This window comes from Cygnus atratus, chromosome 4, assembly GCF_013377495.2.
Source record: "Cygnus atratus isolate AKBS03 ecotype Queensland, Australia chromosome 4, CAtr_DNAZoo_HiC_assembly, whole genome shotgun sequence".
Taxonomy (NCBI): domain Eukaryota; kingdom Metazoa; phylum Chordata; class Aves; order Anseriformes; family Anatidae; genus Cygnus; species Cygnus atratus.
The window spans coordinates 43,577,142-43,589,487 of NC_066365.1; the positions used below are offsets into that span (position 1 = coordinate 43,577,142).

Consider the following 12,346-nt stretch of genomic DNA (forward strand, 5'->3'; position numbering starts at 1 on the left):
AGATATCAACAGGACTGTCCTAGGGAAGCATTGCACAAAACTACTCTACAGGTGCAAACTCTACATCCAGAAATATCAGAGTCAGCCCTGCTCTTCCCAGAGCTGTGGGCCTCTGCAAATACTCAATGTAAAACAGTCCTAAAATGACTATTCTAACCTGAAACGTAATAGAGGTGCAACCTCTGGCCTGCTGGTGAACTCGGTGCTAGAAGTGGTGCCAACTACAGCACAGTTGAAGCCGGGCAGGGGGAAAGGGAAGAGACCACCCCTTTTAGCAGCAGAGACTCCTTAGGTCAGCCGAAGTACCTAGCCAGAGGACCTCCTGGTCAGTCAGCGCTGACAGAGTAACAGGTGACGTCCAAATACAACACTGAGGAAGAAAAAAAAAGATTAAAAAAAAGAAAAAAGCGGAAATTTGAAATACCCAAGAGACTTGGGTACTTACTCCCCAGTATCCAGAATCACCAAGAAAAGATAGAGTCTGCCAAAAAAAATGGTGCCAGTCTCAAGAGGTGCTACCGACATTTCCCCCAACAAGGCATACCACACAGCAGCCAAGATGCTGTGCCGCCTGCTTCCAGAGCCTCACCTATTTTGCCAGTACATTTAGAGTATTAAGGACACCCTTTATCAGGAAAAATAACCCCAGGGCTACACCACACACAGAATGGCAAGAGGACTTGTATTAATAAAACACACTGGTGCAAAAACTTTTCCAAGGGGGCACCGAGCATCATGGGCACCACACTGGTCAGTTGGAGAGCAGAAAGGAAAGATCTGAGAAACAGACTACAGATATTTCAAGCTGTATCGCAGCTGATAGCTCTCCTTGCTTTTACAAAACACACCACCACGCAGGATTTTATAGCCAGGAGTATCAGGATTTTGTGACTTTCACATTACAGCTGGAATCCAGATGACTACCGTTTTATGAAACCTGCTCAAGTCTCATCACAAAAGGTAAGCTACAAGCTCCGTAACACAGGAACATCACCCGACATCATATTGTTATTGCAAATGACTACAGAGTCTAGTTCCTAATTTAACTTCTCCTACAATCCTTAATATCTTTCCCCTTTGAATGACTCAAGAAATGTGGTTTTGTGCTCTAAAAGTCAAACATGAGTGATAATATCATACAGGATCACTCAACCAGAAGTGTACCATAGTAGTTTGTGTAAGATGACCTCCACCCAGCTTTGTAGACATCATCTCATTTATACACTCGGACGAGCATATCAGCCTGTAGTCAGAATCTGACCCTACCCTGAATAAACAAAACAAATACATAAGATAATAATCCTGAAATGGCATCAGCACTCCGGACAGTCACCCTTTAGATATTTTTATTGAAAAGTCAGGAGGCAGCAGAAGAGGCAGGCAGGAACTCCAGTTTACCCACATATTGTCACAAAACAAAATACTGAAAAAGATAAATAATGACAGCTACTTTATTTTGAAATGCACCGTCTTAAATGGATACTAATAAGAGTAAAGGTTATTTACTCCCAATCAGACTTGAAATGCAATCCCATAACAAGCTTCTGGGCTTCAAAAGTTGTGCCATAAATATTTCAAATAGCACTTACAGTGCTCCCAAGAGTGTTAAAAGAAAAAAGCAATAATCAGAATACAAATTTCACAAATCACAAGTTACGGATAGATTCATTGATTCAGTTCTAACTGCTTGAACGAATGAGGAAATACCAGAAAATATTTTTCTGGGGAATAAAAACTGAGCTCAGGGAAAAAAAACTTTCAAAGAAACTGTCTCATTACAAGTTTCACTTCAGCACGTTAACAGCCTTAAATGCGCTGAAACCACCGGATAATTACTTTTATAAACTGCTTGCCACATATGATGGCAAACTAAGGGAGCTGGGAGTAGCTTACAAAACAAGATGTCAGTGAAAAGATGACGATTTAAAATTCAGATTGAAAGCCTAATTAATTGAAGAATAATTAAATGGAATTCTGTCCCCCAAAACAGGGGTGGAGCAGGTCCCTGCCTTTCAGAAAATACGATAGGTGTATGTAATCTGTGGAAACTGAACAAGAAACTAGGGCATTTTTCCAGGCTTTTCCTGTGACTGTTAATTCAACTGCCCAAACCAATGCTAAATCTCTTCTTGCCCACTCAACTGCCTGTGTACTTGGCACTCCTCTTGCTTTTATTATGGAAGATGAACTTGAACACCTTTTAAAAAATCCTTGGTAATATACACCAAACTTGCATTAGGAGAAAAAAAAAAGAGAAAAAAACAAACAGCTTTTAATTCAATAACTGCAATTTTTGCTCTTGATCTAGTAAGTCAAAAGAAATCACATAAAAATCACTACTAAAATACTTGGCCTTCTGTAAAATGTTTTTCAACGTACCTCCACCACAAGATAAACTTTTTAGGATCAGCTGCAAAATCCTGAGCATTTATTAGCCAAAAAAACAAACAACATTAGCAGCTGCTTGATCTCATTTGCTTGATGAGCAATTCAAGTGTATGTAGCTCTATTTTATCAAGTTGACAAACATCCGAAAGTCTTCACTGTGTCTTCACCAAATATTATATTTGTGTAGCTGCAGAGTTTTTACCAAAAGCCTTACTATATCCACAGAAGGGGGCCATAAAGATAGCTTTTGCAAATATTTGCATTTCTGTGAATACGTCCATAATCTGAGTATATTCTGTCAGAATCCTACATATTATCTGCATTTGCCATTCATTATAGCTGCGTAATGGCTACGCATGAGTTGGACTGTTTTTTCTGTTAACATGAGTATTTAAGTACCTTAAGCACTCCCAAGTTGTAAAGCCCGTAAGAACTTTTAAGGGCTAAATCCTGCCCTCTAGTGTACCCGTGGACAGCCGTGCCCTGGGAACCTTCCATGCTCCAACCAGCATTATCCAGCCCAGGCACAAAACAGGTAGGAGACAGGACAACTCCCTGCCTGCCTGAGGGCATCTCTCATTTGCCTCTGTCCATCTTCAGAGCGCACCCGCTACTCAACCACACACCTCTGGGGTAGGTAAAAGTTGCCCAATTTTGAGTAAGAGGATTAGCAGACGTGATGACAGATGAGGGAACATCCATCCCATCCCTTGGCAGCACGCTTGCCTCGGTGTGCCAAGCCACCGTAGGCCGTCTGTCCCTCATTTAATTATTTTACCTTGCAGCGCCATGGAGAAAACATTATGCCAGTATTTCAGTGACAAATAAAGTAAGCCAAAGACACACAGGAAAAACATATTCCCAACTTTCCTGCATGCAGGCTCTGTGCTACCTCATTCCCTAAAGCCAACTACATCTGAGAGCCGGGAAGAATTTCTGTCTTGACTATGTCGCAAAGCATTAGTGTTTGGCACAACAGCTAAGGTCTGTGCAATAGATCAAAGGTAATGCAAAATAAGTCTGCTTTCAGAGAGACGTGGGTAGAAGCAATATATTCAGACGTTTAGATTTAGGGCCAGATTTTCAAAAAAAAAAAAAAAAAGTCACCTCTCACCTACCGATAGGATTTGGAACAGGATGCCCTGTTAATAGTTCTGGCCACGTCCATGGGACACCAAAACAGGAGAGATCTTCTGAGTCCTAAATAACTTAAGCACCTATATAAAACTCAGCATTGGGTACTGAACCGTTACACTAAACCACTTAACTCGTTTTCTTCCATTTGCATGATTTTCCAGTAAGTTTTGTATCTTCCTCACTAAGCTGCTATGCTCTAAAAGCATATACTTCAATACATTATTTTAAAAACCTTTAGGGCTTAACCATTTAAATGTTATGATACAAATAACTCATAACATTAACAACTATGATTAGAATCTAATGAACTAATGAAAAGAACTTTCTTCAGAAGAAATTTTCCTGGACCAATATTACCCTATTTTACATTTTCTTGACATATTTTTGGAAAGGTAATTAGGTACTGAGCAGAAAGAAGGTATTTCGGACATTTGCAGGGTTGATAAAGCTCACGCTGCTGAATCCCTTCTGAGTGACTGACTGGAGCCTTGTCATCTCATTAACAAGTGGACAAAAATGGCTCAGGATTCCCTGGATGCCTTGTTTTATACTTGTCATGAAACAGAGCAGCTTGAGAAATTATGGAAATATACAAATGCCGACCATTCCTCAGCGAGGGAAACTGAAGGGAAACCAGCTGTGCTATGAGACATTTCATAAAATGTATGGCTAAGCGTTCCTTTCCCATTCCCCTTGCTTTTCCCCGTCACCAGCACTGTAGTCTCTTCGAGGCAAACACCTCCAGAGAGTTTCTGAAAGCCTTTCCAAGACGACTGGCTTCCTTGTACTTTTTCCACAATATAAACCAAAAGTTGTTGATCAACAACAAGACGTGTTTCTTTGTTTTGCTTTACAAAACAAAACCCTAAGAAAGTGCCTTCTGTTTTCTGTTTGTCTGAAACATACCTCTTTGGGGGAAAAAAACTCAACAGAAATCCCTCGGGTGTGTCCAAAGGGGCACTTCACTGATGTCACTGTGCAGCACGCATCTGATGTGGCAATATCGACCATCGCAGATGTATTGTCCTGCTCTTTCGCTACGTGAATCATATGACTCCTCTCCTCCAGCACACAGGGCATAAACTTCCATTCCTTCATTTCACTGACGACGCAATTATGAATAAACCCAAGTGAATGGGGTGAGTGTAAAACAGTCAAAACTCTTGATGCCAAGACATAAAACAGACTATATACTTCGAACAAGCTGTCCTTAGTGTTTGCGGCAGAATGGGGGAGGCAAAAAAGGACATGGATAACTGAAATTTGTTTACAGTATTAGACTTGGGTCTGGAACGTAAAGGGAGAGTCACTCACCTTCTAAAACAAGGGTTCCCTTTAAAAGTAAAAATGAGGATCTGCTAATCAAATGCTATTTTGTATAATTACTTTGTAATAGCAGTTACCACAAGAATCTCTCCTAACTGTCCTTTAAATAGTTTTCTAAACCAAATTCTCGGCACTCAATACATTTCTTTTTTCAAAATCATCTTATAAAACCTTTTATTTAAACCTAGAAAGCCTTCATGATTTGAGGTGTTTATTTTCTTTGCTAATTTTTTTTTGAAGTCTTTTCACATTGTCTTAGATTTACGTCTTCTCTTTGCCATCTGTCATGCCAACGTGACCCGCCAGGAATACCACAAGATTTCACAGGGACTTCCACAGAGCAGCGTTCACCAGATCAGAGTTCAACACTGTACAGATTTGTATTGAATGACGTACTTAAAACCAAGATGCTAGAGATGTGACCCATGTAATGTCGTAGCAACATGCCTCACTGACGTGCCAAGCACTAATTTCTCTGCTTCTGAGAACTGACTTCTTCCAGGAAAAAAAAAAAAAAAAAAAAAAAAGCTGTTTTCTGATAGCAAGGAAAGGAGGAGGGAGTGGGACTGTCCCCAAGCAAGTGTCCCTGCAAAGCCTGACACCAGGGAAAAAAGGAGAGGAGCAGCTCACGTGTGGTGGCATTCCTGTGCACATAGGCAACCATTGGAAGCAAGCCCCACCAGGTGGGAGAAGTGGCCAGCTGTACCATGCTTACAAATCGTTCTTTTTAACGAGGCATTTTCTGCAGATGACCAGAGAGTGAAAAGCTAAGGAGTACCTGAAGAGCGCCCAGTAGCTGACTTTCTGCAGAGCAGGACAGAGGCCACATCAGTTGTTAATTACTCAGGATTTCCTTTACCTGTTGCCACCATTCACTAATCAGGAAAAAGGGTAGGAAGAGAAAGGGGTTTCAAAAAGAGAGACAGGCATCCAATGAATGAGGAAAAAATACTAATCAGCAGATAACAATGAAGAAACAGAGAAGAAAAAGGTAGAGATACAAAATGGGAGTCAGAAAGAAATGACAGGGAAAAAAAATAGAGGAAACCAGAGAAACTTAAAAGGGAAAGGCATAGGATGGAATCAGTAAGGTATTATCAACACCAGAAAGATTTTCAAACATAATTCCCTACTAGGAAAGCAGCACGAGAAGGCAGTTCAAAACTCTAGTATCGATAAGACTAAATGGGAAAAGAAAACACACATTAGAAAGACTCAGGAACAAAAAACTAGAATTGCTCAGGCAGAACATTAAAAATAAAAGGGGGATGATCACGGGCGAGCCTTATGATGAAAAAGAACGATGACAACATTCAGGGCAGCTTGGCCCAGCCAGGGCAGCACAGAACAGCATGCAGGGCTACTGGCTTTTTTCACCACAAAAAGCAGAGCACTGTACGAGGTAAGCACCTGCGAGCACTGACAGCATCTGGAGACCTAGCTTCAGTCTCGCATGTACCCCTGTCACCGGCTTGCTTTGCATCAAATTTCCAGCAAATTCTCATAGCTACTTCTCGTGGTAAGAAGACCTGCTTTATGAACCAAACACACTTCTTTCCTCTAAGAATTTCCACATTTCCCAAATACAAAAAGGTAAATCAAGCTGAATATATTACTGTGTGCTTTCCAGGACAGACTTCATCCCACGCAGTAACTGACCGGTACATGTGAAGACCAGACCACTGGCTGGTATGTGGTACATTAATGCCTTGCTTTAGGCACCAACATTGGAAAAGTCCATGTGCAATAGTTTACAACTTTTTTTTTTGTTTTGAAATAGATATATTTTGTTACTGCTCATGCAACATCAAGTAACACTTCCCTTTAAACCACTACCTGAGAGAGACAGAAATGCAAAACACGTTGGATGAAATCTCAAAGTTTCCTAGCTTTTTCTAAGAATATTAGTCAGACTAAGAAGGGATTGTAACTTCCTCTACATGTACTGTTCCATATATATCTTCATCCATCCCATCTTACATAAAACAATTTTACCAAAGAGTCACAAAGTAAAATAGCCTCTGACTGAAGCCCAACCTAGCAATACTGTTATTCGGGAACAGTCTGTTGCAATACTTCTTTGGAATTGTACAAAAAGCTTTTTTTTTTTTTCTTTTTTTTCAGATGCGCAATGTTCTAACTGGAAAGGAATATGAATAGTCTCAGAAACTTCTGTTGCCTTTTTATCCACCTCCACACATCATTCTCCTCCTTGTCTCTTGGAGTTTAGCCCCACCTGTGCATCTATTGCTCAGAGGACAGGTTGGAAACAGACCAAGAGTCACAGTAAGACATTTCACCTGCTCTTTAAGCCAAAAGCCCACAGGCAGGCCACTGCCTGGTCACGGCGCCCACCCTGTAAAATAACAAATTTTCTGAAAGCAGGAACTGCACTACGACAATCAGACAAACAAGCAGCAACCCCTTGCACCTGCTTCGAAGCCAACGTGCATTTCAAAAACTCGATGTTACATCAGCAAAAAAGTCCGCACTGAACGTTTTCAAGGTACCCTGTGGTCTGCAAAAGGCATCTCCCTGACAGCCACCTGCCCCGTGCTCCCTGCGAGACCACCTGCCAGGGCGCGGGCTGCGGGCAGCGCAGAAGCAGAGGCGAGCTCTGGGCACGGTCCCGCGGCCGCAGCGCCCGCTCAGCCCGCGGGCAGCCTGCCTTCCCTGCTCGGAGCCTCCTCCTCCCCAAAGCACCAGGTGCCAGGGGACGAGCTGCTTCTGCTGGAATCCGCGGGGGTTATCTGCGTTTTGTGCGTCCTTACGAAGGACACACAAAGTCACGACACGCAACGTTTTAAGCCCGAAGGGTGCTCCCGAGTGTGAAGCGACGCCTACACCGCTGCTCCTCGGAGTGCAGCGAGAGTAGTCCTGCAGGAAGAACCGCACCTCCTCCCTACCCCGAGGCACCCAGCACACCCCCCGCGGCAGGGCGGGGGAGGCAGGACCCCCGTGCCCACTTCACAGCCTCCACAGGCACAAGCACGGAGGCTCCGGGCTCCCCTGCAGCCCCCCGGTCGGGGCGGCTCGGGCACGGGCACTCACTGTGCGGGTCGCTCTTCTCCCGGACGCCGTCCACCCTGCCGTCGGGGTTGATGCGGAGGAAGAAGCCGCCGTTCTTGCAGTACAGCCGCTTGGGGTCCTTGAAGTGCCCGGGAGGGAAGGCGCCGCCGCCGCCGTCGTCGGGCAGCGCCGGCAGCGTGGTGATGCTCCCGGCCGCCCCCGCCGCCATGCGCCGGGCCCCGGCGGCTCCCCGCCGGCCCGGGCGGCCTCGTCCCCTGCCGCGGCCGTCCAGCCTCGCCTCGCCGCCCGCCCCGAGAGCTGCGCAACGCCGCTGCCGGCCGGCCGGGACGCCCAGGGAGGCAGGGAGGAGGGCCCGGGCTTCCCCCGGCCTCGGCCCCGGCCCCGGCCGCCCCGCCCCGGGGAGGGCTGTCGCGGGGCCGGGGAGGGGCGGCGGGCGGCCTGGGGCCGGGGCCGGGCCGCTGAGGGCCCCCGGCACGGGGCAGGGGTTGGTGGGCCGCGGGGAGGGGCAGTGGCCTCGGTGGCTTCGATGACAGCGTGACAGGACACGGGCGGAGCCGTGGAAGCCACCTGGGAGCTGCCGCCTCGCTCGGGGGCACTTACCGGGGCGAAGCTGGTTCCGTGCCCCTTCACCGGCAGAAAGCGGATCGAAAAGGGCAGCACGACAAAACCCTGGCACGGGCCCGCCAGCTGCCCGACCAGTGTTTCTACACCAACTGAGCACTTAGTTTGTAAAGCACAAACCCCTCGAGCATGTGTTTTGTGCCTGAGGCTGGCACCACCACGGCACACACCTGGGAGGATGCAGAGCTTTGTTTCGAGACCCCTGCTTTGCACCCTCGGTCTCCTGTCCAGCAGCAGGGCAGTGCTGCTTGCACCTTGGCACGCGCTCCCACCTCTGTGGCAGCACAGGCAGCCCTGGACAACGCCAACCCAGACAGCTACACCGGCCTTTTCATTTCACAGAGCCAACATACCACAACCTGCACTGGGAAACAAACACAAAAGCAACACCCGCTGTCCTGCATACACCATTTGTAATGTTGTTTTTTTGCTAGCACGTATTTAAAGTAATTTCGTTGCTGGTCAGCTTCCTGTCCCAACTCTGACCCTTCCTTCGCAAGCCGTAAATCCTAATTCTTTACCAGAATTGGTGACAATTACGCTGCTTCCCACACCCTCACTCCAGAGGCTTAATCATGATGGATGGAGCGTGCAGAGCACGGCGCGTCCCAGCCCGGGGCCGGCGCAGGTTCACCCCTGTGTCAGCCAGCCGCCCCTCGCAGCACCGCGGGCACCGCCGAGCATCACGCCCCTGCCGTCATTCTGTCCACGCGTGGGGATTTCAGCCCCGTCGCTCATAGGCATCCCCCCTCTCCTTGTGTTCTCCAGCTCTTGCTTCTTGCTGCCTGTCTGCTTCTGACGCTTTCTGCAATTTCTCCCTGAAATCCAAATGTTATCACTGTACCTGAGAGTTTTAGATGGTCAAACCAATGGCGGAGATGCTCCTGGTTTCCTCTTGCTCTTCTTTTACAAGAGAAGCTGTAATGAGGACATTTTGTGTCCTTGCTCTATAAATTCTTCCCAAGTCCTTGTCTCTTTCTCAGAAGGGAGAGTTGTTCAGGCAGGTGAAGGGAAAGGGGAAAGAAACATTGTTCTTAAACCTGTAAGAAGTTCAAACAACCAGCCAACCAAACAAAAACCCAACCCAACAAAACCACTTTTCTAAAGACTGAACATTCCTAGATTCACTTAGCCATTCCTCAGCCTCCCACTCAGCCTTTACCTACACACAGAGCAGGCCTTTCATAGCCCTCATGCAGCTCTGAGCACTGCCCTGGGAAATCACATTTCAGCACCTTGTCAGCCAGCACTCCTTCGTTTGGCAAGAGGGACATCCCTGTACCCTGGAGCAGCACTGCCTTGACTGGCTGGAAGCCCAAATGCACATCTCACAAGACAGGGCCCTGATATTTTTCAGATTCTTCCGAGCCCTGGCCCGTGTGGCGGGGCCCAACCCGGTGGTAGCAGGGTGGATTTTCTTTAATCAGCTCAAATTACTTACCAAATTATCCTTTTAACAATTTGTGCAGCTGTAAGTGGCTACCAGTAAAGTTACAGAGCTTAAGAGCTCTTTAGAAGCTTGTCACTGGACCTTCTGTCTGTAGGGTCTCAAAATAAAAGACAAGAGCTAAATGGAAGATCATATTCTCTCAGGTATTTCCACTCACCTCAAGATCTGTCCCTCTTTTATATATTTTTCATTTCGCACTTTCTAATGGAAAACATACCAATTTTTATTTTCTCCATACTTACTTCTGCACTCCAACCTTGCGATATGGTCATTAACATTTCTCTTAACATTGACTAAAACAATTTTGGCAGTAGCATTTTCCTTTCTTGTGGCCTCAACCACATTATCCCCACCACCACCCTTCCTCAACTCAGATCTTGTGCACAATTACACCCATAGAGCTACTTCCCCTCCACCCAAGCCATTAATTATCCCTGTTTTCAACCCCATTAATTCTCATTCTCTTGGCCTGCTTAAAACATATTCCATGTTAGAATGCCTTGAACCCTACCTTCCTTCTACATTCCAAATATAAATCTTAAAAACCTATTCTGTAACCCGTTCCATTTATCTAAATTACCTACCTTTTTGTGTTTGCCTTGTATTGTTTCATATGCAGCTAGATTTTTTAATAGCTTACCCCTTAGAGAGACAAACCTGTTTTATCCGGTGCTGCCCTCATGGTTATGGCTCATTCGGAACACAAGGCACTTCATAAATGGGACAGACAGCCCATTCTGATGGTAGATAACCATGGGCCATGTGTATGTCCAAACATTGCCTTTATTGAGTACACAATGCTTACATTTTCTTGAGACCCTCAATAGCATCATACTCAGAACACCTAAAAAAAAAAAAAACAAATAAATTGTATTGTTAGCCTAGTTACAGAAAAAAAATTAAGAGAGTAATTTTTGAGGTATTTCAAATGGGGGGTAACAAACTCCATCAGTTTTATTGCTCTAGTTTTTAATTTTTAATCCAAAGTGCAAGACTCACATCTACAACTTTCCCAGACTTTCCAGCAGATCCTGTCATACCACAACCCTAAGAAATTTCAATCCCCTTTCATGGAAGTTGCTTCAGCCACATGTCCTTCAGTCTGCTAGGACTGTGTCCCCACAGAAACCCACGCAAGATGGTGTTTGAAAGGCACAGTAAACTAACCTGCAGAAGACCTGATTTACATGGAATTAAATTAATTAAAAATAAGCCCACCCTGACTTTTGAAAAGAGTTAAAACTCCTGGAAAGCAAAGGCACAGATGAACACAGCTCATCTATCTTCCCCCCGCTAAGACATAACATCAGGTGGTTTGTGTCAACGCAGCAGGCAGGAAATGCTTCCAGTTATTAGAAAAGGAGCACCAGCCCCAGGCTGTCAGTCCATCACAGCAGTTCCCGGCTCTCTGGGTTTCTTGGCTTCACAATCTCTCTCTTTGGTACACATCCAAGTAACGACTAGCCAAAAGGAGCAAGATAAGCTGTCTCTCCTTTGAAATTTTCCTCTGTTGTCTAGCACTCAGCCAGCAGTGGAAAAACTCTCTCTCACTTTGCTGGCACTACCAAAGCTGATTGCCTCCCACTCAGGCATTTGTTTGTCAAAGGCAACAGCCCTCCAGAGCTTGCCACTCACAGCCAAATCTTCTGTAAACAACCTCAACTTCAGTGTTATGCTAGGTTTATAGGACTGGAGGAGCTGCCAGACCCCCACTAACACCACAGCAGGTCTTGTTCGGAGCAGGTGGTAGCCTACACATTGTCTGGGCTTGTGCACTGCCTCAGTTAGGATGAGCCTCATGCTCTCCAATCATCAATATACGTCAGTGCTATACAACACACCCTCTCCTGAATCTCAAGAATGCTGTGATAAGAAATCTTACATCCAGATGAGATATAGCAGGATTTCTCTGGTCACAGTTCTTTTAATTCAGTCTCTCTTCATCATTCCTTAGCATTAAGTAACGCTGTTTTTTCCTCCAAATAGCCCTGAGGGAAGAGGAGCTTGCAAAGTGAGAGAACGGCATTTTGTAGTTTGGGTGTTGTGTGAAGAAAAAAGTTGTGTTAAGATCAGAAAAGGGAAAGAGCACTCAGGCTCCCTCACTTGCTCTCTTGTTCCTTCCCTTTCCCTCCCTCTCACTCTCACCCTACTTCTTCTCTACAGTTCTCTGCTCCAGATGTCTCCCCTAGCTTAGAAAAAAAATGACAAAATATGTGTGACGTGGATGGCCCCTGAGTAAATCCACCGGAGTGCTCCCTCCAAGCAGAAGATAGCCTTAATGTGAGAGAATGGCTTCGTTCAGGCAGTCCAGACAGATACCTGGATAGGAGAAATACAGTAACTGCCTTCATCGTCTAGTGAATTGTTCATGCTTAAAGTAACACACATGGGAAA

At 45.6% G+C, this 12,346-nt stretch overlaps 1 protein-coding gene across 3 annotated transcripts in view; it reads right to left on the minus strand.

Annotated features, from left to right (window-relative positions):
* FGF2 (fibroblast growth factor 2) overlaps positions 1 to 8,178 on the minus strand; it is a 32,324-nt gene extending 24,146 nt beyond the window's left edge. For all 3 annotated transcript variants that reach the window (XM_035553186.2, XM_035553177.2, XM_035553167.2), the window contains exon 1: positions 7,903 to 8,178. In XM_035553186.2, the coding sequence (XP_035409079.1) occupies positions 7,903 to 8,089 (187 nt within the window). In that variant the 5' untranslated portion in view covers positions 8,090 to 8,178. The remainder of the gene's footprint in view (positions 1 to 7,902) is intronic.
* Positions 8,179 to 12,346: the final 4,168 nt, after the last annotated feature.